The sequence below is a fragment of the Cnephaeus nilssonii genome, assembly GCF_951640355.1.
Source record: "Cnephaeus nilssonii genome assembly, chromosome: 12".
NCBI classification, from domain to species: domain Eukaryota; kingdom Metazoa; phylum Chordata; class Mammalia; order Chiroptera; family Vespertilionidae; genus Cnephaeus; species Cnephaeus nilssonii.
This window is the reverse complement of record NC_137083.1, coordinates 78,989,944-79,017,899: the sequence shown is the minus strand read 5'-3', so window position 1 is coordinate 79,017,899 and position 27,956 is coordinate 78,989,944. Positions and strand designations below refer to the sequence as shown.

Sequence of the window (27,956 nt, the reverse complement as noted above, 5' to 3'; positions counted from 1 at the left end):
ATTGCTGAGAAAAGTACATCAAAGTTTTAAGAAATTGATGCTACATTTAGCCCTGTGACATTGATTTAATCATACATTTTTTACTAAGTTTATATATATTTCACGGGATATGTTAAACTATACTTAAAGCTACACCACACACCTCTGTGATTTCCAAGAGGAAACACTGGTGTCTGGACTTAATGGCATTAAGGGAGATATGCCTCAGAGCCCTACCAGTGGAATCATTTGCAAACGTTAAATTGCCAATTTGTTCCTTTTGTTTATCTGAGAAACAGCTCTAGACAGATGTCAAATGGGAAAGAAGGAAATATATGCCCGGGGCTAAGACGAGAAGGAAAAAGAAAAGGATGGGTGGAGACCAAGTGAAACAAAATGCAGACCGGCTCCCCTGGCCTTGCTCCTGGCGCCACCTACAGTCTGCTGAGAAGAAACTGCACATTGTTCTCACTCCAAGCAACACAATTCAAAGGTTTTAAGTCAGATGTAAGGCAAAAAGTGCATCATTTTTGTCTGCATTGCAGCTCAATTGTCTTTCCCAAGATTCTCAGTAGTTTAATCCTCTACAATTTTCCCGGACCCCAATGGAACCTGCCCTCCAAGGCTCCCAGGCCCTGAATCAGATGCCTGAAGCACCCCTGCCTGTCCCTCCGGGCCTGACCCACTGAGGGGCCGTCTCTCTGACAGCTCTCCCTTGCCAGGGGTGTCTGCAAGGGATCCGAAAGAAAATAAAGCACCTCGCACAGATCTGGTACAGGGTATGTGTGTGTGTCTGCATCTGCGTACACACACTCACACACACACACACACACACACACACACGCATGCACGCACCACGTCTCCATCTCCCACAAACTTTGATCAGCTCTATAACAGTCTCCATGTCCTCCATTCATAAAACAAAGCAAACGTGACCAATAACAACAAAAACCTCAGTGAGTTTCCCCCCAGAATTGTCCCAGAAAAAGTCCCCCCCCCCCCCCGCCAATACACAGCCTTGTTCCATAAAAGAAATGCCAAACAGCGAGGCAGGTGACCAGCCAGTACTGGTTAAGGACCACAGCCTTCGGCTCAGCGCAGGCCTGTGCGGCCCTGGGTATGTCGGGGGAGGCTGCGGCCTGAGGGAGCACCTGCACCCCGTGCACCCAGGTGGGACTCCTCGGGGGTGAAGGCGGGTTCTATAGCAGGACACACCTCGCACACCTCCCGGGGCCGCCGCAGCTGCCCAGCCCTGGGGCCTGTCTGAGAGCGCCGATGGGATTGTTTCCCTTTTCCCCAGGAAGAGGAGGTGTCGAAAAAGGGCGGTTTTCTCTCTCCTGGCCCTCCCTGTCCTGGGCCCTATGAGTAGCCGACGGTCAACAGAAGCAGTGCACACACTCCTCTTCAGCCCCCTGGTGCCCGCCTGAGTCACTGGTTACTAAGGCCCATGCGATTTACTTACCATGCAGATCTAACCTTTGCAACCCGGCTTCCTGCCCGGAGGAGCCTGGGAAACCTGCTCCCCAGAAGTTTTCAGGCAGCACAGTCTCAGGCAGTGAGCCCAGGCCGGGCACCGCAGAGGGCAGGCCCACGCCCACCAGCAAAACCTGCCGGCCTACGACAGGTGGCGGGGCCTCGGACACCAGCGCTTCTGTTTATTTCTTCACCAAAGACAACCCCCACCCGCAGTGGGGCAAGTGTCTTGGCGAGGGGAGACCTGCAGGCTGGTGCGGAGGAACAGTGTGGGGAGGGGAGGAGGGCACCATGGGCAGAGTCCAGTGACTGGCAGGTGGGACTGTGCCCTCCCCGTCCTAGAGCACTGGGGAAGAAAGACCAACTTGTAAGCACTGCCAGCCCTAATTCTCTGCTTGGGATCCACAGCCCCACGCGGTCAACAACAGCCTCCAGGCATCCGGCCTCTCTGGCCAAGTCCACGCTCCGGGCGCAGCACCACAAACCCTGCTCTCTCCCAAGCCACCAACTCCTGGCGCCCACAGACTTGCCCCAGGACGGCGGCGACAGACATCCCCACTCAGGAGTGCATTTGGGGGTGCTCCCATGAGCAGTGGGGGAGGGGAGAGGAGGGAGTCTGAGACCATCAGAGACCCAGGGAACTCGCTCCCCTTCTCCCTGCGTGCTGGCCCGAGCCCGCGCCCCCCACCCACCAAGATGCTCTTACGTCCTCGTCTTCACAGTCGCTCCGCGCCTGGTACTGGAACCGGGGTCGGCCACCCGTGCCGCCGCCGCCGCCGCGCTCCCGGGGCACCGCCGCGGGCGCCTGGGCTGCCAGGGACTTGGGCCCCGCGCCCTCATCCTCGGGCCCCTGGCCGCCCAGCAGGCGGCTGGCCTCCGGGGGCGCCGGGAAGGACCGCGAGGTGTTGATCTTGCCCGTGAACCGCTGGTACAGCGAAGCCATGGGTCCCCGCGCTCGCTGGCTGTCTGCCGGGCGCTTCGCTATGTATTTCGCTTTCTTCCTCTGGGTTCCCGCTCCCCACCCTTCGCCGGGAAAGCGGAGGAGAAGGAAGGCGAGCCGCTGCGGGCTCCTCCGCGCGCCCCTCTCCGTCCCCGCGGGCCGCCGGGCTCAGCCTCCTCGCCCCCTCCCTGGCGCGGCTGGGGAGGCCGGGTCTGGGGGCGTGTTCTCTGTCTGATTCCTTTTCTGTATTTTCAACTCCTCCCCAAGGCCACGGAGAGCCTAGCCGAAGCCACCACAGGCAGGAAAAGACACAACAAGGGGAAGGGAGGGAGCTGCCTAGGCCCCCGGTCGGCACCACCTAGAAAGCAGGGACCTCCAGAGCGCATCTCCGCGCTCCGCCCGGCGCGGCCCCTCCTTCCCACGCGGCCCGCCACCCGCTGGGTAATGGCGCCTGGGTGGCGGGGGGCTGGTGGCGCGAGGGGCAGGCTCCTGGTGTATGTGGGGCGCGATGGGGGGCGGGCTTGCCGGTCGTGGGTGCAGGCTGGGAGCACGGTTAAGGGTGGGTGCCTGCGGGAGCTCTGGGCGCTGAGGACCCCTGAGAGGGCACTCCAAGGCGCAGGGACGGAGGGAGCGTGTGCGGGGAGGCACCTGGTGAGCAGGGGTGGAAGGGACCTGGGGCAGCACCACAGGGTGCCCGTCCTCTCCTCCGAGCGGCGCTGCGCTCCGTTCGCATCCCTGGCAGCTGCGGCCTGGACCCCTCCAGCGCCCCCTCCCGCTTCTCTTCCTAACTTGAAACTGCAACAGCCAGGACCCTGGGGTGCGCATGGGGGCAGGGAGGACAAACGACCGGGCTGGGAGGGAGGAGGCCGGGACTCCCCAACCTATGCGCCCCCTTCCTTCTCAAACCAGGCTCCGCTCCGAAAACAGCCATTCCCGTCAGCGGCCTCACCGGAGGGGAAGGGAAGGTCAGGGAAGGCAAGCGAGGGCCTGCGGGAGCCTTCCCAGCAACCGACTCAAGCTCCTCCCGCCCCCAGTCCTTGCACGTCGCCAGCCCACCTAGGCTTTCACTAAACTCGGGCCGAGGAGGAAGCCCTGGGTTGCGGGCAAGTTTCCCAAAGCTTGCTCCGCCCTGCTCCCCGGAGGGCAGGGGAGGGTAGAGAGGACGCCGTGGGCGCCTGGGTTGGCGCACATTCACTCTCGCTGCATTACCGCGGGCGCCAGCGCCCCCGTGTGGGAGGATGCGAACTGGCCTCGGCGCTGGGGTTTCTCCCTCCTGGCCTCCAGGCCCTGTCCTTCCTGGGTCTGAGCCATTGTCTCTACAGAGGCTCTGGGCACTCTTGCTTCTCCCCCAGCCCCCCACACCCCTCCCTGTGCGGCCCCATCCCTCCTGTTTGCATCCCTTCAAACCAGGATGATTATCCCATCCTGAGCGCCAGCCTGGGCTGACCCCAAACTCCAGAGGAGGGAACAGGGGGGATCCTGCACCTGCCCAGACGCGCCACTGCTCTCCCCACACCTGGACAAGGCGGCCCTTCGCCTTCACCTCTTCCTGGACTCAGGGAGGCTCCCTGCTCCACCGCGTGGGTACCACCGTTTCTAAGTCGGTTTTCGGAACATGGAGGCTGCCCCTCAGCAGGCCCTACTGCAGGCTCTGGGTTTGGCCTTCCTGCCTGGTCCTGGTCTCCTCTGCCTCTGCCACCTGGAGGGAAAACTGGATGCTGGGGATGCCGCCTCCTGGGACAGGACCCGCCCGCCCTCCACAGGCTCCCCCAGCTCTGAGCCCAGTGGGCACTTCCCAGTTTTAATCAGCATTGATGACACACCCACCCTGTGTGACCCTCTGTGGTCTCCCGTCACTGGGCACCACGTGCAATCGCTAAGTCGGTTTAAAACTATAAAAACAAGGGGCACAGTGTCCTGGAGCTAAGCGGCTCCCTGGCTCCTTGGGGCCGAGGCCGACCCTACAAGAGATGCCCACCACAGGGGGGGGTGTGGGGGGGTGAAAGCTGACCACCTGCTGCTTTCCTTTGAAGCAGAGGAATAGAACTAAGCGTTGAAGTCCTCACTGTCACCATTAGATAAACAGAAAAGCATGCACTCTGCCCCTGCCACCAGCTGTGCCTGCACAAAGGGGTGCTCACGCTGCTGCCTGCGGCCAGTCCAGACACCTCAGTCAACGTGGACGCTGTGAGGGTCTCGCCTATGTAATATACATGTACATATATGAAATCTGCATGTATGTACTACACAAACTGAGCACATTCATAAATGTGTGTACTAACATTTGTATTTGTATATATATACTGTGTGCGCTAACATATTTTATACAAAGTGTAGCACATCTATGGAAATAGTTTATATATCACCATACTTTACAGATCTATGGGTATCAGCAATAACATTCAATGTGAGATAAAGGCACACGTGTCCCTAACTTTTAAAAATGATATTCTCACGTGAGCTTGTAAATATTCAAATTATAATTTGGTCAAAATTAAAATCCTCTCCCCCCCCCCACCTCCACACCCCGACCTTGGGGAGTTTCAAGTGCATCGCTGTGAATGATACAGGCGCTCTGTTGGTGATATGCCCTCATTGGCTCAATTCACGTCTGGAATTATGGGGCAGCCTCATGGCGCTGCCCCACCTCACAAGGCTGGGAGAAAAGCTCGATGTTGTGTTCAGGTGTGTGTGTGTGTGTGTGTGTGTGTGTGTGTGTATGTGTTCTGGGAGGTTTTAAAAATGGTTTGTTGGAGGGGTTTATGCTCAACCCACGTTCTATGGCAGTGACAATAAAATTTAGAAGGGCTTCAGTGGAAAACAATTATTCAGACAACTGGATGAGCACTTGATTAAAATTATTCAGAAAATGAAAAAAATAAAAGTCATAACAATCGGAGGGAGAGCAGAATTACAATTTTGTGTTGTGAGAAGCAAGAATGAAAATTGAACAGGAGAAATGGGGGGAGGGGTCAAGACAAGCAAGAGCCCCTGGGAGGCAGGCGTGAAGGAAGCAAGTTACCAGCAGGAGAACCGGTGACGCCCCCGGGGAGGCCCTCCGGCGCGGCCCAGAAGGCCCGCGAGCTGAAGGCAACGTGGCTCCTCTCTCCCACCTGTGCACTGGGCGCACCTCATGTGGGAGGGTGGCTGAGACCTGGTGTGCACTTCCGCAGGCATGTTTGCAAGCACGCAGGCATCGCTCAAGCTTCCCCTACGCCTGGGTGAGTGAGTTCCAGTCTGTCTTTAGTTACACAGTCAGGGATCTGAGGTCCCAAATGCACAAAAGCAAACTGATGAGTGAAGTACAGCAATTGCTGAGAATTGCAGTGAGGGCATTTAAGGGTTATGATGCATCGTTTTTTTGCTTATTGTCTTCAATAAGCTTTTCAGAACCCCACCCCCCAAGTCAGGGAAAGATACTGGGAAGGGCAGCAAAGCTTGGCAGTGGGCATCAGCACAGCGGGAACCGCGGAGCGGTCGGGCCTCCACCGCCCGCTGAGCAGCTCCAATATGCTCAGTTGAAATGGTTTCCACTCCTGTGAGTTGGGCAGGTTTGTGAACGTATTTTTGAAAATATTTTATGGATCATCTCATATCAAGATTTTATTCCTTAATATTAAAAATCATGTCCACTGACCCCTTTTCCCACTTAGGTGTGAGTGTGTATTTATTTTCCCTGGAGCCAACTTATAGAACAAATAAAACGGGTCATTGGAATTAGGCAGATGCTGCAAAAACATGATGGCTGGTCATTTTTTAAAACGACAGTAAAGGCAACTTCTGGGTCTCCACGCGAGCTAAGCAGGTGGAGTACCAGAGCACATTGCCTTCAGCAGCCCACGCCAGACTTTCACTGGCTGCGAGGTCTTCTGATTTCCAGGAGAGAATTACACCCTGCAGTTTACTTCCCCTCTCTCCCAGGGCAGGAGGGCAGACCCTGTTTCAGATTCCTAGTCACTCCAAGCAGGGGCATCTGTGGAAATGAAATGGCCAACTTAGCGAACTCTGAGGAAGAGATTCCTAAAACACTGGCATCAGTGTGTCCTGTAGATAGCATCACCTTGGATGGGGAGAAATTAAACAAAGAATTGGTAGCTTGAGAAAATACAGTGCTAAGTACATAAATACAAAGCATATTCCCAGCTCTCTCTTCACCTTTCCCTCTCTCGAAAAAAAAAACAAAAACAACAACAAAAAAAACCAATGTTTTTCCCAAGATGTAAACTACCAGTGTGGACTGGGCAGTGTGACTCCTTGACAAACCCCGCCAACAGGAAAGTCCAGCACAAGAAAAAGACGGCTGTTCTCGGCTGTTAGAAACCACAGCGTTGAAGTATGAATGGAGTGCGCTCACTTTGAGCTTTCCAAACAGACACTGAAAGATCGATGCCTTTTAAAGAAAAAAACATTTATTTTAACCCAACCAAAAGGCATGCTGGGAAGTTACTGAAGTCCCATTTTAATCCCCAACAGCACTGTTCTCTTCTGCATCTTGGTACTGTCACTGCCATGCTGGCTTTTACACACAGTTTGAGACAGCTGCCCGAGCGTGGGGCACACGATGCAAGGGAGAAAGCTGGTCCCCAATAAATTCAACAGCCATCGATACAGCTAAATGGCTGCTGTCCACACAGTGAACACATTGGATTCCCAGCCTGGCAGGGGGGGGGGGGGGTGGACAGCGGAGGGGTGTCAGAACCTCCCCATCCTTCCTGTAGGGATTTGTCCTCTCCCTCTTCCCTCTTCACCTCCCCACTTGGCCAATGGACCACACCCCCTTCTTTCTCCCATTCCTATCTTCCTTCTCTTTCTCTTCCTTGCCTTTCATTCTTGCCCTGGCTCTGGATCAGCAGCAGGACGCTATCTTTTTGTTTTGTTTTGTTTTTTTCTCTAAACACTCCTTGCTGCTCTCTGAACACTTACTGCTTACTACAACACTGCATCAGAAACTGTCCGAATAGCGCCTTTACCTCCCAGAGGAGACGCCACGTCCGTCCGTCTTCTCGGGTTTCTGATGGCACACGGATGGCGTCCACGCTGTTCCCCAAGGGCTCTTAAGATTTCAGGGTGTGAGACGCAAAAGAGAGTGTTGTCTGCCCGCGGCGAACATTTGAACATAAGTCGTTATCCGGAACATCCCAGTTCCTATACGGATGGAGCACATTCGCTTAAAAGGAAAGCAGCTCGGCTTGGAGATGCCCCTGAACTCCTCACCCTTACACGCTCCGCTTCTCTGAGCCAGTGAATTCGGTTAAACCGCTTCCCCTCAAGGGTACCGTGGCCCGATGGGGCCTCTGCAAAGTGCTTCCACTCCTTACCACCCCCCCTCCCCTGCCCCCAGGTGCCCGCGGTGCTGGGAGGGGGAGAAAGGAAGCGCCGGTCTGCTCTCTCGTGGCAGCGGTAAGAAGTTTGAAGGACCAGGCCCAGTGGGCCGTAACCCAATGTGAAACGGGCTAGGTCGGACCCTCACTTGGAGTTTTTATTTTGCATCCTGTCACGTAAAGCCATCCTGAGGGTTCTCTTAAAAGCAGCAGGGAACAGAAAAGGACAGACAGACGCAGGGTCATTGGACACGCGACTCACTTCATCCTGTCACGGTGATGACCTCACGAGCCGCCAATAGAAACAGTTACAGAAAGCGAAAATCGGATTCCACTACGGGCTCCCTTATACAGCCCGGGAAGGGGTACAGGGCCCCCCTAGGTCAGGCAGGACTGAAATCTGGGGAGGCTCCGTGTGAGACTAGGAACCCCCGGAAGGCAGGGCTGTCACCAGAAGGAGCACAAGGAAGTCAGACGAGCCACCGGGGAACTGGCCCCAGGTCCACACGCCGGTTCCTGCTTCTGGCTGGGAACACGGAGAGAGACGCCCACCGGGCGGCTGGGTCCGCGCCGGACGCCACCCCCAGGCAGGCGGGCAGGAGCGGGCCACCTGCCTCCTGGGCGTTTCTGTTCAACAACGTGGGCCCGGGGGTAATATTTGCTGTGCAAGCCCCCGGGGTGGGGCCGCTTTGTTACAGGATATGCTCGTGTCATGAGCTCCCTAAGACAAGACCCACGTCCGCCCACACGTGCGGAACGGAGCAGCTCACACCAGTGCTGCCTGCGGGCATCTCACCCGCATCCGCTGGAGCTACCGGGCTGCCCACTGTGTGCCAGCCCCCTGCTGCCTTCTGGATGAAAGGATGAACTAAAAGGAACTCAGTCCTCTCTTTCCTCGATTAGTCAACGCTTCCACCGTGAATCGGGACGGACGCCACCAGGACCCGGCCAGAGAGCTAGCGCCTTCCTTTTGTGAATAAATGCCATTTCCTCAATTTCTTGTTCATTTTGCTACACTTACCGCCGTGCTAGTTTTATTAGGAAAAGACTCTTAGAAACCACTAGGTCACAAATGTGTTCATCATAACGCCCTACTTCCTGTAAGCAGGGGCCCAAGCGCATGTTCCGGCCACGGACGCCCTCAGAGTGGGCTCCGGACCAGCAGGCCAGGGCCAGGCAGGAGCTGGTGGGCAGGGAGCTCCGGGCCCTCCCAGGCCCGCTGCGCCAGGACGCGGGAGAGGCTGCCCAGGGGGCCTGGCGGGCACGCAGTGTGCGTCACTGCCCCAGAACAACGGTGAGAGCCTTTCCACGTGGCGCTAAGGGGACCCCCGAGGCCCCGAATCGTTGCTATTGTTGGGAAATGGCTTCCCAGCTGCATGTGCTTAGCAAGGATTCCCCGAGGGATGGGTTCTGAGCATGCACAAGGCCCGTCTTCCTGAGTTAGACGGAGGGCATCTGCACAGGCATGCAACGCCGGATGGATGGACTAGCGTGGGTCTCCGCACGACCTTTTCAGAATGCTGCTTCGCCCTTGAATTGAGATGGTGAAGGCTCATCCCAGGACGAAGATAGTGACCAAAGGGAAAAGACAAAGCAGACACCAAAGGCATGGTCACAGCTAAACGCCGTCCCTGTGGGGCTGACCTCCAGACACTGGCCTTGCACCGTAGCCAAGGCCTCGCCCTTCCCGACAGAGTATATGCAACTTGGCAGAGCTCTGCGGGACTACGAGAAGAACAAAGCCTCACTTTCAATAACTGATTTCATTAAAAATCCTCATTGCTTTTTTAATGCAATAAAAAGCCTTCTCATGAATTAAAAATCAATGAAGTTAATAAACACATTTAAGCTGAGAACTGTCTTTTATGAACTTCATTTTCCTGCGTCTACTCCTTTAAGGCACGTTAAAATGTTCCTTATAGAATCCATTTCATTTTTTTTTTCACCATCAGTTAAGATTTTCTCCAAATGTCCATGGGCCATACCCACGCATTGAAAAATGGGCTCACGTTACTTTAGGTGGCTCAACAGCTCTTCTTGAAGTTTAAACACACTCTGCCCACCAGCACCTTTCTCATCTACAAGTCGCTGTCAGCACACACAATCGGGCCTACATAGAAGTGTGAGGCTTCCCCTGGGCCAGGACACAGGCATCCCCCCCGAGGCTGGTCTGCACACTGTCTAAGGTGCCTGTGCAGAGCCCGGGTGGGGCACGGGTGGGGGGCCAGACCGGGGAGGCCGTGGCTCATCAGTGGAAACACTGCAGCAGGAGCCACACGCTGAGAGGAAGGCGCTCCTTGGATCCTGCAGGTAATTAAATCCATGGTGCGCGGCGACTCTCTCCCTCCACCAGACCCAGCGCGGAACAATTTCCTTCGCATAACGGGAAAGAGGGGTTTGTCTATATTACTAATTGCATTTGAAATCGTTGTAATTTGGAACCCGAAGCAGTAATGAGCCTAACAATCACTTATGCTTCTATCTTGCTTGACAGGTAAACAGAAATCGCCGGTTGGCTAAATGAATCCATGAGTCATACGAGCCTGCAGTGTGAGCAGTCTTCTTCCCTCACGGCAGACACAGATTGGCTGTCTGCTCCCACCGGCTGAGGTGGGGCCCAGCTGTGTCTTAGGTCCCTGGGGGGCCCTATTACCTCAAGCCTCCATATGGCACCCACAATCACTGCCATTTCATTTACTTACAACCCAGCAATACCCAAACTGCACCCTTTATACAGAACCCTTCACTCTTCACGGAGAGAGAGAGAGCTATGCCTTCCAGGGTTCTGGAGGTATCTTAGCCACCCCGCTGCACCCGGCGGCACCACAGGCCGCATTCACCCTGTGCCTCGGGGCCCCTGGGTGTCTCTCTCAGAGCTCTGCTATCAGGCACAGCCTCGAGCTCAACTCCAAATGAGACGTAAGTGGCTGCGGGTAATCTACATAAATTCTGAGCTTCCACATTGAGACAGACAAATCCATAAGATAAATGTCTTTCTTGAAGGCGTGATTTACTCTGAGAAAAATAACACATGACTATCCAGTCCAAATGTACTATGAGACAGACTGCAGCGTTCAGGAGTGTGCTGAGGCAAAGCATAAGACTTCACGTAAGTTACCCCTTACCCCACGGACACTCAGGGGTCCACTGTGCATGATGGCCGCTTGCACAGAAAGCTTGAAATAGGGACCAGCCTAATATTCTATCCACTGATTACAATGCTTTATTGTCTCCCAGTCAAAGCCTGTGAATGCCAGGCCTTGCACGCAGCACCTTCCCAGGACGGCAGCTGCTTGGAGGTTTCCACAAGATGCCAGCAGCCTCTTGAAACGGCGGCGTCTATCTGACCTGCCCCGCTTCTCAGCGAAGCCATGCCCAGCCCCTGATTTCTGACTCAAGCTCATTGACGGTCATCTTTGGGCCCAGAGATAAAGGACGAGAAACAAAATAATGATCCATAGACTTTTACTGGGCCCTCTGTCACTGACCTCTGAGGGAAAACCACCATTACTGGGGGGCTGTAATTGTGGTTCTTAGAAGGAAAGAGGTCCAAGAAGCTCATGGTGAGGAGCCCTCACCTGTTCCGGTTCTGTGACCTTGATCTTGCCGTTTCCCCAGATGGGACAGGTGGACCCGACTGCTCAGTGCAGGAGGGGTGATTTCTACAGAGCTAGCTGCTCATGGGTCACTGACTTACAAGTAACCCTCGGTTTGCACGGCACGGCACCTGGGAAATAGCTCAGTCATTCACTGAATGAGGGCTTTGCAGAAGCCAAAACAGGTTTTGTTTGTTTGCTTTCCAGAGGAAATGAGGTGAAATTTTCCTGTATGTATATCCTTACATGTGTCCTTCGCTCTCATGGTAAGAACTGTGACCATCCTCCCTGGGTTACCCCAAAGCTACCCCCATCCCTCCACCCCCATCCCTTCTCACTTTTTGCCACCAATATAGGATTTCTGCCCTCGGGTTAAGGGTGTCCTCTTGGCTGCAGATGTAAACTGTGCTCTGGGCATCTGAAGAGTAGTTTCCCTCCCTGAGAGCAGAGCGGGAGAGCGGGACCCTCTCTCTCTCCCAGCACCGCCCCTCTCCTCTCTCTGAGCTCCGCTGGGAGAGGGTTTGAGGCTCAGGGATGCTGCGACCACTTGTGGCCACGAGAGGAAAAGCAATGCGGCTGAACACGCAGACCCAGAGTCCCCACAGCCAACAGCACCCCCACCCGAGACACAAACCCCGGTCTTAGCCCCGCCCCGTCAGGAACTGGTTTGCAGACACGACTGGCCCCAGCGGACACCCTGGGCTCCGCAACTGAAGCCCTTGGACCTGGGAGGCACCGACATTCCCCCCCCCCGATAACGTGAGGCTCACACCATCAGCCTCCCCGACCATACGCACTCTGGGCAGTCCCAGCGATTTATTTGGGGGGAACCAAACCTCTTCTATGTACCCCACCTTCAGAAAAGCATGGCTGCCATCCACAGACCCAGCAGGCAGCTCTCTGCCTGCCGCTGATTGCTGTCTATGAGCGAGGGGGGCGGGGGGGACCTCCGAAGTGGAGCGCCTGCTGCCTTTCCCGTCCCCCCCGCCCCACCTGCCCTCCCCCAAACTGCACAGGGCCCCATGGGAAAAGCTGTATCAGGGACCCCACCGCCACCAAGCGTGTGCGTCCACAACGGGAGGGGCGGGCGGAGAGTCCCGCTTCACCCACTTAAACCAGCGCGGCGCTCAGGTGCCTCCGCACGTCCCACGCCAGGGCTTTCACATGGGCACCCAGCACCAGCAGCAGGCCCTGCGAGGCGAGGCTCGCCCCACCTGGTGCCGGAAGAGCTTGGATCCCTCTACCAGTGCTGCTGCAGGCCGGGAGGTGAGGAGACCCCGAGCCTCCAGCCCCAGGAGGGCGAGCACCTGTCCGGGCACCAGGGATCAGTTAGGATCAAAGGCACAGGAAGACAGACAGCTGTCCCGGCACATGGAGCCTGGCGCTGGCACACGTACATGCTTCTATTAGTTCACAAAGTAAGAGGTCATTTTGGACTCGCACGTGGGAGGGGCGAGGCCCCGGAGCCTTAGCCCAGCCTGCAGAGGGGCGCCCCCTGAAGGTCCTCTGAATGTGAATTTCCCTCGGTGCTTATCTGCCTGCTGGTCAAAGGCAGGCCCGGCAGCCTGGGGGCGGTTTGTGCGGCCTGGCAGCAAAGCGAGAAGCAGCAGGCGGACAGCGCTCCCTTCATCTCGTAGCCTCTTTGGACGGATGGACCGTGTGATCTGGGTCTTTGCCGTGTTCCGGGAGAAGGAAAGGACACCAGGGACATGGACAGAGACATCACTCCTAGTCTGCCCCCCCCCCCCGCACCACAGCACCCCTGATGGCATCCTCATCATGTCATTTTAAACAGCCTGGCAGACCCCACCCTCCACAGCTTTGCTTCTGACAGCTCCTTGATGAACTCGCCCAACTGCAAACACAAAAGCCACAAAACAGAGTCTGTGGAGGGGCTGGGCGGGCGCCCAGGGAGGGAGAGCCGCTCGGAGCCTGGTCAGCCGCTTGGGGTGCTGAGGGCGTTCAGGAACGCCCCGCGGACTGAGGGCGGCCCTTCCCTGCACCCCACCCAGTCTGCCCTGAGGAATCAAGGAAATGAGGCACCTTTTAGAGGATGTTTGTTGTTTATGAAAAGGAAACTTTCTGTGTCATAAATGTCTGAAGTGCTCCCAGAAATATTAACGTGCCCTGGCCGGTTTGGCTCAGTGGATAGAGCGTCGGCCTGCGGACTGAAGGGTCCCAGGTTCGATTCCGGTCGGGGGCATGTACCTTGGTTGCGGGCACATCCCCAGTGGGGGGTGTGCAGGAGGCGGCTGATCAATGTTTCTCTCTCATCAATGTTTCCAACTCTCTATCCCTCTCCCTTCCTCTCTGTAAAAAAATCCATAACCCCCCCCCAAAAAAAAAAAAACAGAAATATTAACGTCAAGTCAGTAAATGAACCGTAATCCTCTCATTCGTTAAAGACTGAGATGTTCCTGGCGGGTGGGGGTGGGGTGGGGAATGATGGGCTAAATTTCCCTTCATCGTGGAGGAAGGCATCTTGTGCAGGCGGGCTCCTGTGCCAAGAGGCCTGTGTGTCAGAACGGGTCCTGGCTCACCCTTGGTCCCCAGTGGGTGGGATACTGAACTGGCATTGATGACATGACATGGGGAGCTACTGAGACAGTAATGGCTGGATCATAGACAGGCTGGGTTTAGCCTGCTCCTCTTCCTCCCCCTGCTGCTCCTCCCCCTCCTCCTCCTGCTCCTGCTCCTGCTCTTCCTCCTACTCCACCTCCACCTCCTGCTGCTGCTCTTCCTCCTCCTCCTCCTCCTCCTCCTGCTCCTGCTCTTCCTCCTCCTCCACCTCCACTTCCTGCTCCTGCTGCTGCTGCTCTTCCTCCTCTTTCTCTTCCCACTCCTCCTTCTCCTCCTCCTCCTCCTTCTTCTTCTCCCCCTTCTTCCCCTCCTCCTCCTCCTTCTCCTTCTCCTTCTCCTCCTCTTCTTCCTTCTCCTCTTCCTCCTTCTCCTCCTGGCCTTCCTCTTCCTCTTCCTCCTCCTTTTCCTCCTTCTCTTCCTCTTCCTCCTCCTCCTCCTTCTAGGATAAGAAGACATTCAGAGACTAGAGGCTGTGCTATGATAGCTGACACTCTTCCAAGGAAATAGGAACTACAATTAGGACCATGGACAGCAACCTTTCAAAGGCCGAGTCTGCACAAGTCTTCTTGGAGAACGTGAATTTGTTTTAGTCATTTTATTTTTTTAAACCTTTATTGTGGAAAGTATTACATATGTCCCCTTTTTCCTCCCATTGATCCCTTATACCCTGCCCCTATTCCCCCCTTAGGCCTCCACTACCCTATTGTCTGTGCCCATGCCTATATGCATACAAGTTCTTCGGTTGATCTCTTCCCACCCACCCAACCTCCCCTGCCTTTCCTCTGAGATTCAACAATCTGTTCTTTGCTTCTATGTCTTTGGGTCTATTTTGTTCATCAGGTTATTTTGTTCATTAGATTCCACATATGAGTGAGATCATGTGATACTTGTCTTTCTCTGACTGGCTTATTTCACTCAGCATAATACTCTCCAGGCACCTCCATGCTGTCTCAAAGGGTAAGAGATCATTCATTTTTACCACTGCATAGTATTCCATGGTGTAAATGTACCACAGCTTTTTATCCACTCGTCTACTGATGGGCACTTGAGCTACAATAAACATAGGGGTGCATACATTTTTTTTATTAGTGCTTCGGGTTTCTTAGGATGTATTTCTAAAAGTGGGATCACTGGGTCAAATGGCAGTTCCCTATTTAATTTTTTGAGGAAACTCCATACTGTTTTCCATAATGGCTATACCTGTTTGCATGCCCACCAGCAGGGTTCCCTTTTCTCCACATCCTTGCCAGCACTTGTCATGTGTTGACATGGTAGCCATTCTGACAGGTGTGAGATGAAACCTCATTGTCGTTTTGATTTGCATCTCTCAGATGATCAGTGACTTTGAGCATTTTTTCATATGTCACTTGGCCATCTGTATGTCCTCCTTGGAGAAGAGTCTATTTAGATCGTTTGCCCATTTTTAATTGGATTATTTGTCTTCTTTTTGTTAAGTTGTATGAGTTCCTTATCTACCAGTATTTTGGATGTTAGCCCTTTATCAGATGTATCATTGCCAAATATGTTCTCCCACACAGTGGGCTCCTTTTTCATTTTGCTGATGGTTTCTTTTGCTGTGAAAAAGCATTTTATTTTGATGTAGTCCTATTTGTTTATTTTTTCCTTAGTTTCCTTTGCCCTAGGAGATGTATCTGAAAACATATTGCTATGAGAGATGTTTGAGATTTTGCTGCCTATGGATTCTTCTAGGGTTTTTATGATTTCACATCTTGAATTTAAGTATTTTATCCCTTTTGAGTTTATTCTTGTGTATGGTATAAGATGGTGGTCTAGTTTCATTTTTTTTGCATGTATCCGTCGAGTTTTCCCAACACCATTTATTAAAGAGACTGTCTACTCCAATGTATGGTCTTGCCTCCTTTATCAAATATTAATTGAGCATACTGGTTTGAGATGATTTCTGGGTTCTCTTTTCTGTTGCATTTAGTCTATATGTCTGTTCTTGTGCCAACATCAGGCTGTTTGATTACAGTGGCTTTGTAGTATAACTTAATATCTGGTATTATGAACCCTCCAACTTTGTTCTTCTTTCTCAAGATTGCTGTGGCTGTCGGGGTTTTTGGTTCCATATAAAATTTTGAGTATTTGTTCTAGATCTGTGAAATATGCTATTGGTAATTTAATAGGGATTGCATTGAATCTGTAGATTGCTTTGGGTAGTTTGAACATTTTTATGATATTAAGTCTACCAATTCATGAAGACGGTATATTCTTCTACTTGTTTATATCTTCTTCTACCTCTTTTGTCAATGTTCTGTAGTTTTCTGAGTACAAGTCTTTTAGCTCCTTGGTTAAGTTTATTCCTAAGTATCTGAACTTTTTTGTTGCAGTGGTAAAAGGGATTACTTGTTTAGTTTCTCTTTCTGAGAATTCATTATTGATGTATAAAAATGCCACCAATTTTTGGGTGTTGATTTTGTATCCTGCTACATTGACAAATTCACTTATTAAATCTAGTAGTTTGTGGTGGAGTCTTTAGGGTTTTCTATGAACAGTATCATGTCATCTGGGAATAATGAGAGTTTTATGTTCTTTCCAATTTGGATGCCTTTTATGTTTTCTTCTTGTCTGATCATTGTGGCCAGAACTCCCAGTACTATGTTGAATAAGAGTGGTGAAAATGAACATCCCTGTCTTGTTCCTATTCTTAGGGGAAATGGTTTTAGTTTTTGCCCATTGAGTATGATGTTCGCTGTAGGTTTGTCATATATAGCCTCTATTATGTTGAGGTATGATCCTTCTATTCCCACTTTGCTGAGAGTTTTTATTAGAAGTGGGTGTGGGTTTTGTCAAATGCTTTTCCTGCATCTATTGATGTGATCATGTGATTTTTGTCTTTCAATTTGTTTATGTGATGTATCATGCTTTTTGATTTGTGAATATTTTACCAGCCTTGCATCCCTGGAGTAAATCCCATTTTGTCATGGTGTATGATATTTTTAAGGTATTGCTGGATCTTATTTGCTAATATTTTGTTGAGGGTTTTAGCATCTATGTTCATCAGGGATATTGGCCTGTAATTCTCCTTCTTTGTAGTGTCTTAATCTGGTTTTGGAATTAGGGTAATGCTGGCTCCATGAAAAGAGATTAGAAGTGTTCCTTCCTCTTGGATTTTTTGGAATAACTTGAGGAGGATAGGTGTTAGTTTTTCTTTAAAAGTTTTGTAAAACTCCCCTATGAAGCCTTTGGGACCAGAGCGTTTGTTTGCTGGGAGTTTTTGATTACTACTTCAATTTCCTCAGTTGTTATTGGCCTATTCAGGTTTCCTCATTCTTCCTGATTCAGTGTGGAAGATTGTGTTGTTGTTTTTTTGGAATTTGTGCATTTCTTCCACATTGTCCAGCTTGTTGGCATATAATTGCTAATAGTATTTGATTACAATCCTTTGTATTTCTGTGATGTCAGTTGTTAGTTCACCACTTTCCTTTCTGATTTTAATTATTTGGGTCCTCTCTCTCTGTGTTTCTTGATGAGTCTGGCTAACAGTTCATCAATGTTGTTTATCTTTCAAAGAACCAATTCTTGGTTTCATTGATCTTTTGTATTGCTTTTTAGTCTCTATGTAATTTATTTCTGTTCTAATATTTATTTTTCCTTCCTTCTACTTACTCTGGTCTTTTATTGTTTTTCTCTTTTTAATTCTTTAAGTTGTAAAGTCATTTATTATTAATTTTTCTTGTTTTTTAAGGTAGCACTGTAATGCTATGAACTTCCCTCTCAGAACTGCTTTTGCTGTGTCCCAGAGATTTGGGGTGGTTGTGCATTCATTTTCATTTGTTTCCAGGAAAGTTTTTATTTATTTCTTGATCTCATTGGGTAACCCATTTGTTGTTTAAAAACATGCTATTTAGCCTCCATGTATTTAAATGTTTTTTAGTGTTTTTGCTGTACTTGATTTCTAATTTCATTCCATTATGATCTGAGAAGATATTTGATATTATTTCAGTCTTCTTGAACTTGTAGAGACTTGTTTTGTTTCTAACATGTGGTCTACCTTTGAGAATGGCCCATGTGCACTTGAGAATAATGTATACTCTGCAGCTTTGAGGTGAAATGTTTTGTAAATGTCAATTGAATCTGTCTGATACAGTGTGTCATTTAGAGTCAATGTTTCCTTGTTGACTTGTCTGCAAAATCTATCCAGTGATGTTAGTGGGTGTTAAAGTCCCCTACTATGAGTGTATTGCTGTCAATCTTTCCCTTAAAGTCCTCCAGAAGACTCTTTATATATTTAGATGTTCCTATATTGGGTGCATATATGTTTACCAGGGTTATATCCTCTTGTTTGATCGATCCCTTTAGTATTATGTAGTGACCTTTGTTGTCTCTTGTGAAGGCCTTCATTTTGAAGTCTATTTTGTCAGATATGAGTATTGCCACCCCAGGTTTTTTGTTTGTTTTTTTTTTTCGTTTCCTTTTGCATACAAATTTTTTCCATTCCTTCACTCTCATCCTGTGTGAGTCCTTTGTTCTGAGGTAGGTCTCTTGTAGACAGCATATATTTGGGTCATGTTTTCATATATATTCAGCTACCCTATGTCTTTTGATTGGAACATTTAATCCATTTACATTTAAGGTTATTATTGATAGGTACTTAATCATTGCCCTTTTAATTCTTTATCATTTTTTTTTTAATCCTTACCCAATGATATTTTTCCATTGATTTTTAGGGACAATGGAAAAGAGAGGGGAAGACAGAGAAACATTGATGTGAAACACATCAATTAGTTGCCTCCTGCACGAGCCCCGACCAGGGCCAAGGCCAGGGAGGAGTCTGCAACCAAGGTACGTGCCCTTGACCAGAATCAAACCCGGGACCCTTTGGTCCACAGGCTGACATTCTATCCAATGAGCCAAAGTGGCTAGGGTGCCATTTTAATTCTCTATGCCTGTTTCTCTCTATATATATATTTCTTCTCATTACAGTAGTCCCTTTAGCATTTCTTGCAGTATTGGTTTGATGGTGACAAACTCACTTAGCCTTCTTTTTGGTCTGTGAAACTCTTTATTTCACCATCTATTTTGAATGATAGCCTTGCTAGATATAGTAATCTTCAGATTCTTGCTTTTCATTACCTTGAATACTTCATGCCTGTAGAGTTTCTGATGAAAAATCAGCTGACAACCTTATGGGAACTCCTTAGTAGGTAACAAATTGCTTTTCTCTTGCTGCCTTTAAGTATCTCACTTTGTCTTTAATTTTTTGGCATTTTAATTATGATGTGTCTGGGTGTGGGCCTGTTTGGGTTCTTCTTGCTTGGGACTCTCTGTGCCTCCTGAACTTGTGTGACATTTTCCCTCACCAGGTTAGGGAAGTTTTCTTCCATGATTTCTTCAAACACATTTTTCTATCCCTTGCTCACTTTCTTCCCATTCTGGCACCCCTATGATTCAAATATTGTTACATTTCGTGTTGTCCTATAGCTCCCTTAAGCTGTCCTCCTGTTTTTTTATTGTTTTTTTTTTCTTTTTGGTTCTCTAATTGAGTTATTTTTTCTACTCAGTCTTCTAATTCACTGATTAATCCTCAGCTTCCCCTAATCTGCAGTGTATTCCTTCCACTGTGTTCTTTATTAGTGCTGTGTCATTCTTCATAGTTACTATATCTTTTATCATGTGGTTGAGCATCTTTCCATCATTATTCTGAACTCTAAGTTTGATAAATTTCTTATCTCCATTTCATTTAGCTCTTCTTCTGGGGAATTCTCTTGTTCATTCATTTGGGGCTTTTTTTTTTTTTTATCTCCCCATTTTGGCTGCCTGTTTGAGTTTGTGTGTGTGTATTAGGTAGATCTGCTACGAGTCCCAATCTGTAGTGCAGGACAACGTCAAATGCTGTTTGTGACTGGCTCTGAGCACCATGTTTGAGACTTTCAGCAACCCACAGCATGTGGCTCCCTCTGCCGGGGCTGGGTGCCTTTGGAAAGGACCAATATGTGCACAAGGTCTGCTTTTCCTAGCCCTGGGCCCTGAATTAGATTGGGCTGAGAATATGAATTTTATGCTCTTTGAAAAGCTATTCATTAATTTGGAAGACTCAGCTTTACAACTTAATTTCAGTCATATTTTAAAACATGTATGTGTTTATATACACACACAATGGTTCTGGGAAGCTAGGATATTAATAGGTCCATTGGACACTCCAAATGAACTATGTATTTATAAACTTTTGATCCACGAAGGGTTTGTTAATGAATTATAATTGTACGTTTTTCACACATCCTCTTATTTAATCATTGTACAGTCCTGTGGTGTGGGTGTTAAAGAGTTGGTATTCTGACCCAGGTTTGTCTGAGTGCCACGTTATCTGGGACATCCTGCTGGTTTTCTGGACACTTGCTGCTGTCATGTTGACAGCTCATGCACCCACAGCACATCCCAGGAAGCTGTGAAACTGAACTTCCTGCTGGCACAATCATAGCCTTTCTTCAAAGCCCAGCTCAAAAGCCACTCCCTCCCAGAGGCCTTCCATGATTTTGTAGAAGTTACTACTAGCCTTGCTGAACCCTCCTAATGTCTATAAGTACCTGCTTTCTCAAACACAGAACTCTCTACCCTGTGCTATTCCTTCATTGACTCACAACACACACTTTCGAGCCTTTACAACAATTGGGCATGTCTTATCTCCCCATTAGAGTTCCTTCATAAGAAGATACGTGTCTAATTCAAGTTCATACATGGAACTGTCTGGTATACAAAGGAGGTGTTTGAATTAGAAGAAAATTCACTTCAGCCATTCTTATCTACAGTCCGTCCTCACAGAGGCTGTCTCTGGGAAGACATCCTACGAGGGTCTGCTCGGAGGGGCTCTGGTCAGTGACTACTGAGACACCAGTAATACAAAGATGCTATATTGTCCACAACAGTGCCTTTCAGAAACTACGAACTAGGATCCCATGGTGGGTCATGTTACTTATGCCACGAGTGTATGATTTTAAAGAAAATTTTGACCTGTCTGGTTTGGCTCAGTGGTTGAGCATCCTACATAATAAAAGGGTAATATGCAAATTAACCATCACTCTGCTACACCCACGATTGGGCCAGCGGGAGGCGTGGGAGGCGGGACTCGGGGTGGCCGGGGTGGCCGATTGGGCCGTCGTGAGGAGCAGGGGCGGGGACTTGCGAGTCCCAGCCCCCCGCTCCTCCCGCTGGTGTGATCGGCCACTGGGCCACTGAGCAGGGACCGATGGGGCCAGTGGAAGGCGCAGGCGACGGGACTTGTGGTGGCCGATCGCGCTGGCGGGAGGTGCGGGCAGCGGGGACTAATGGGGCCAGTGGAAGGTGCGGGGGGCAGGACTCTGGGTGGCCGATCACGCCGGCGGGTGGCGTTCTGATCGGCGGGTGGCCAGAGCCAAGGCCTGGGTCCCAGGTGCCAGAGGAAAACTGGTGCCGGCGGAAAACTGGTGCCGGCAGCCAGGTGACGGAAGGTCTATTGCACGAATCTTCGTGAAATGGGCTTCTAGTCAATGTATAAAGCAGTAGGTCACAGTTCGATTCCCTGTCAGGGCACATGCCTGGGTTGTGGGCTCAATCCTCAGTTGGGGGCATGCAGGAGGCAACCAACCAATGATTCTTTCTCATCACTGATGTTCTCTCTTCCTCTCTCTCTCTCCCTCTCGCTCTCTCTCTCTCCCTCTCTCCCTCTCTTCCTCTCTGAAATCAATAAAAATATCCTATATAATAAAAGGCTAATATGCAAATTGACCAAACAGTGGAACGACTGGTCGCTATGATGTGCACTGACCACCAGGGGGCAGACGCTCAATGCAGGAGCTGCCCCCTGGTGGTCAGTGCACTCCCACAGGAGGAGCGCCACTCAGCCAGAAGCTGGGCTCATGGCTGGTAAACGTAGCGGCAGTGGTGGAAGCCTCTCCCACCTCCACGGCAGCGCTAAGTATGTCCGACTGCCAGCTTAGGCCTGCTCCCCTAAGCCATCAGTCGGACATCCCCCGAGGGCTCCCGGACTGCGAGAGGGCACAGCCCAGGCTGAGAGACCCCCCCCCCAAGTGGACGAATTTCATGCACCAGGCCTTTAGTCTATATATATAAAAACCTAAGCAACCGAACAACTGAACGACTGGTCAACTGGTTGCTATGATGTGCACTGATAACCAGAGGGCAGATGCTCAACACAGGAGCTGCCCCCTGGTGGTCAGTGCGCTCCCATAGCTAACCTCCCATGGCTGGCCAACCATCTGTGGTCCCTCCCTTCTGGCCAGGTGGATCCCATTAGCCCCGATCGGGACTGGGCGATATGGCCCCCATTGGCCCCGATCGCTGGCCAACCCAAGGGACCCCACCCATTCATGAATTCATGCACCAGGCCTTTAGTATTTTTAATAAATAAATTTTTGAAAAATCCACCCTCCTGTGGGCATTCTCCTCCTGCAAGCACCTTGGACTCCTCCCAGACAGACAGGTGGTCCCTTGGGTCTCCTCCCCCAGAGGACAAACTCCCTGATAGGAAGGACTGCTCCCATCGCTCTCCCTGCACACAGCCAATGTCCAGCACAGTTCCTGTCCATTGGAGGAGGGAAATAATCCTGCAGTGCCGAATGCTTAAATCGTTTAATCACTAATGTTCTCATCCAGTAAATTGTTTCTAAAGTGTTGTTTTTATTACAGCATCAGTGATTCTTTAAAAACAACTCTGTGAAAATCCGCTTGGAGGGCTACCTGTGATCCTCAGAAAAACACATGTGGCTGCAGGCAGAGCCTTTGAATGAGCCTGGCATGTGGTCCTGGGAGACTGCTGCTATTGCTTCAAACACTGGTCCTGTTCCATGACAACTGAGAACACTAGCATGGAAAATGGACTCAAGACTGTAAACAGACTGAAAGCGTTCCTCTCAGGGACCTGCCAGAGTCAAAGGTGGCCATAGTCAATTACCTCTCTTGTCTTTCTTCCAAGCTCAACACAGCTCGTGCACAGCTCACTCACTGATTCTGCAATTACCATGAGTTTTCATTGAGCCTAGGGATTTCCGAATGTCTGCATCAAGACTGACAGAAAATCAACCTTGAACTGGAAAGACTAAGAAAGAGACAACAAAACAACATCATAGTTTTGAGTATTATTCCAAAAGAAATTGCTTCTTGATTTCCTTACCCTTCAGATATAATTTCTACTGAGTTTTCCGATGTGCCTGCTGGGTCTCTAGATTCCAAGCAATATCACCTCCTCATTGGAATCTAATGCTAAGTTACTAGTACAGTTCACCCTTGAACAACACTGAGGTTAGGGGCACTGACCACCAGCCCCCCCGCCCCCGCCACCATGCATTAAAAAATCCACATATAACTTTCGACTCTCCCAAAACTTTATTACAAATAGCCTCCTGTTGACCAAAAGCCTAACTGATAACATAAACAGTCGATTAACACATACTTTATATATGTATTATATAATGTATAGATGGATAAAATAATGTTATGAAAATCATAAGAGAAAACCCTTTTCAATATTTACTGAAAAAAACACACACCATATATCAGTGAACTCAAGAAGTTCAAACTGTGTTGTTCAAAGGTTACCTGTACATAGAGATGAAACAGATGTACTAGTAAATAGAAGCCAATGCCTCAATCCCTAGTTTTACTACCATCATCACAAGTAATTCCTACAAGGAAAAAGGAAAGACTTTTTGTCCTCTGATGTGGGGCAGAGAGGAAATAAAGTGAATTAGGAGTGCAAGAGAGACATCACTCCAGGCTGGTGCTACTAGCCCAGGATCTGTAACGAATGGATGATTCTCCTGATTTAACACTGAAAGCAAAGTAATTATTGTATCATTGTTTTATATCAAAGGTGAATTCCAGGGTGCACCTGATTGGCTTTAGTGATCTATTTTCAAGTCCTAAAGGGAACCCATTTCTTGACCACACCACAATACTTTTCTAACGGAGCCTTCCACTGTCATTCAGGAATGGCCTACAAGAGGACATTGTCCACTGAAGCCATTGAAGAATGCATTGTTCATTGATTAGGTAGTGAGCAAATTTCCACACAGGAAGGGTGAAGACTTTACTTCCAAAAAGGTAGACACTGGGAAAGACGCGTAAGTTCAGAAATCTTAGTGCACCAAGTGGGCTGAATCCAGAGGGCTCGGATTGGGAGGAAGGATGCTCTAGCAGGAAACCAAGGTCTAGGAGTAGATCAAGTTGAAGCTGAGGACATGTTTTAGCTTCAGAAACATGGTCAGTTCTCTCCATTTGAATTGGATGAGGGTAGGAATTTGGGTTCAACAAATGATAAGAACGAACCAAATAATCTGATGGATGAGTATTCATGAAACAAAAGCATCCTCCAAGTATGTTGATGAAGGAAAGGAAAGAAGAATGGAGGTAAGAATATTGAAATGGATCTCAAATGCCAAGGTCAGTGAAGGAAGACTCAAACAATGGCCAGACATTTGCAAAGATAACTTAGTGACCGTCGTTGTCTACTCTCATGACTTTAGATCACTTGACATTACGTGTACTGATAATGTGTGTAAGGGTGGACTCATCATTTATATAGCTGAGTGATGGATGCCATACTCCAAAACAAACTGTATCTTGACTTATAAAAGAGAAACAACTGATCTCTCTGAGAGAGAGGGGTGGGGAGAGAGAGAGAGAAGGGGGGAAAGAAGGGGAATGAGATGGAGGAAGAAACATTCACACATTTGCTTCAGGGACCGTGGCTATAGAGTAGAGGACAACGACAGTAGCAGGTGCACATAAAGGCATGGTCAGGGTCTGGACTAGGTACATTAAAAACCAATCATGTAAAAATAAGATTGCACAGTTCCTGGGGAGGAGCAAATACAGCTTGACAAGAGTTATATAAAAAAAGTTGGGCTATTCAGTTGGGCCCACGGTTACGAAGCCATAATGCAATTCAGCTGTAAACATTATTCCTGGAATTACAGATGCACATCCTCAGGGTGACCTTCTCCGTGAACTTTCTCCCAACGCCACCTTGGTAGACAGACTCTGGTAAGTGTCTCTAGACACTATTCTGTTCGGTGCCTGTAAATGAACTCTAATTAATCAACTACATTCAAAGTGCAAGCAGGTCTAGAAACCATATCATACAAGAATGAATTGAAGAAGCAGCCATTCATAATAAATATTGCTTGCTCTTATTTGTACCAAATAAAAAGAGGCATTTTGTACGAGGATGTAGGATATACATTGAGTTATCATTGTTTTGTTTTGTTTTTAAAAAACTGTGATCATAAATGGGCTCTTACTTTTCTAGAAAATAAATCAACCAAGGAATACGGGCAACTGCTGTTTAGCTTATGGAATCATTCAAGGAGACAAATACAACTGCACCGAAGACACGCAGAGACGAAGTGTCTGCAGAGGCAAGGTCACCTCCTCATGGGGAAGATGTAAAGCCTTGTAGGAAATGCTGGGGCCCTGTGGTCAATATGAAGAATGATCACTTCTCAGCCAGGTTGTGGGGCCACTGTAGGCAGGAGTCTCAGCTCACAGCAAACTTAAATAGTAGCCTTGACAATGAAAGAGGCCTTACTCTGTCCTTCTTCATCTGGAGACAGGAGGCGCCCAAGAATCTCCACAGGGCCAATCCCAGGGCAGGAGGACAGAAAGGAACAGAAGTGGGGGGTGGGAGAATGAAGGGGGAGAGGGAGAGAGAGAGAACTTTTTTTTTTTCTTAACTGTAGGTGTGTGCACATTCTAGGGACAAAGCAGAAGAAAGACAAGATATTTATATGAGTGCATAGCAAACTCTCCACCTGTGAGTCTGTCTCTATTTTGCTTGTTAGTTCTGTTGGAGTAGGGCTCAGGAGTGGGGGGTGGGGGTGAGGAATTGAACAAATAAAGAAAAAACTCATGGACAACAGTGTGGTGGTGTAGTGACTGCTTGGGATGGGGTGGTAGGGAGAGGTGGAGGAGGGTATGGGGGGTAAGTGGTGATAGACAGAGATTGACTTGGGGTGATGAGCACACAAAACAGTGTCCAGATGATGTGCTGTGGAACTGTGCCCCTGAAACTTGTATAATTTTGTTAACCAGTGTCACCCCAATAAATTCAATTTAAAAATAAATGGGTACATAGCATATGAAAGAGTAGTAGCGTCCTAGGGCCAGAGTTTCTGGATTCAGACTCCATCTTCCTCACTGGTAGGGCTCTGAGCAAATGATTCAACGACTGTGTGAGATAATCAGGGTAAATCACTTCCTATACAGGAACTCTGTCAGGTCAGCTGTGATTGGCAATAGTGCTGGTGTGCTTGGACGGTCTCGTGTACAGGGCAGAAAAGGCCAATTGTTTCACATGAGAAAGTGACCACGGGTTGGAGGGAGCAGAGATACATCCTGAAGAGAATAGGAGCTGAGGAACTACAATTTAGAGAAGAGCAAAGATGAGGAAAATGTCTCTTTGGGGTAAAGATCCTAGACTTTTCTTTGTCTCCTCAGGTCTAAACGAGACAAGAAATGAAGCCCTATGACACTCTGGTAAAGCCTGTGTTTCTTTTCTCAAAACATATTTAAATATATAAAACTAGAGGCCCGGTGCACGAAATTCATGCAGGGGGTGTGTGTGTCCCTCAGCCCAGCCTGCACCCTCTCCAATCTGGGACCCCTCGAGGGATGTCCGACTGCCCGTTTAGGCCCGATCCTACCGGTAGGATCGGGCCTAAACGGGCAGTCGGACATCCCTCTCACAATCTAGGACTGCTGGCTCCCAACTGCTCGCCTGCCTGCCTTCCTGATTGCCCCTAACCGCTTCTGCCTGCCAGCCTGATCACCCCCTAACCACTTCCCTGCCAGCCTGTTTGCCCTTAACTGCCCTCCCCTGCAGGCCTGGTTGCCCCCAACTTCCCTCCTCTGCCGGCCTGGTCCCTCCCAACTGCCCTCCCCTGCTGGCCATCTTGTGGTGGCCATCGTGTCCACATGGGGGCAGACATCTTTGACCACATGGGGGCAGCCATCTTGTGTGTTGGAGTGATGGTCAATTTGCATATTACTCTTTTATTAGATAGGATAACATACATCTGATTTAAAAGAAAAGCATTATTTTGAAAAAATAGTTATAAAAATACACAAGATATCTGTTTATACTGGTTCATTAGTGATTAACAATAAAAACATTTAAAACATAGTCAGGTTCAAGTAAGTTTTGTTTTAAGTGTTTATTGATTGAGTTTAGAAAGATAGGAAGAGAGAGAGAGAGTAAGAGAGAGAGAGAAGCTGCCATTTGCTGTTCTACTTATTTATGCATTCATTGGTTGTTTCTTGTTGTGCCCTGACGGGATCAAACCCCACAACCTGGGTGCAACCAATTGAACTACCCAGCCAGGGCATACATTTTTGTTTTTAAAGACATATGAGCATGATGGCTGTTTTGGCTTAGATCCTATATAATAATCAGCCTATTATACTAAGTGTCCAATTGTTTGTTCCACCATTCGACCAGTCACTATGATGTGCACTAACCACCAAGGGGCAGACGCTCCGACTGGTAAGTTAGCTTGCTGCTGGGGTCTGGTGGATCGGGACTGGGCGAGACAGGCTGGACACACCCTGGAGCCCTCCCACGGTCCTTCCCCGGCCCCAATCATGCACCGGTGGGGTCCCTTGGCCTGGCCTGGGCCCTCTCACAATCTGGGACCCCTCAGGGGATGTCGGAGAGCCGATTTTGGCCCAGTCCCCGCAGGCCAGGCCAAGGGACCCCACCGATACATGAATCCGTGCAATGGGCCTCTAATAAATTAGTAATATCTAACCTTGGAGTTGTCTTGGACAAGGAAACTGGGGCAGTTTCCAGGACAGTGACTGTGGCCGGGGAGCAGACATCCGGGCATCCAGGGAGAGCCGTCCTGAGAGGAGCCTGAGGAAGGAGTCTGGCACCTCGTAAGACGAGCCTTGGTGTGCAAGGCAGCACAGGGTCCAACATGGCCACCGAACGGGAGCTGTCAGAGGCACGCCCTCCGGGCAGGGCAAGGGATTGTGCAGCCCTGTCCCGTTCCGCAAAATCCAGCCACGTGCCGCCGAGAGAAGGAACAAAATGGGCAGCAGTACCTTGTGTCC

The 27,956-nt window shown here is 49.6% G+C and overlaps 1 protein-coding gene across 3 annotated transcripts in view; it reads right to left on the bottom strand.

Annotated features, from left to right (window-relative positions):
• DPP6 (dipeptidyl peptidase like 6) overlaps positions 1–27,956 on the bottom strand; it is a gene marked incomplete at its 5' end in the record, with an annotated part of 648,278 nt that overhangs the window by 472,405 nt on the left and 147,917 nt on the right. The window contains one exon of one of the 3 annotated variants that reach the window (XM_079786475.1): positions 2,159–2,395. The exons of the other annotated variants lie outside the window; for them this stretch is intronic. Coding sequence (XP_079642601.1) covers positions 2,159–2,395 — 237 coding nt within the window. Of the gene's footprint in view, positions 1–2,158; positions 2,396–27,956 lie in introns of those variants that run through there. 3 annotated transcript variants of the gene reach the window in all.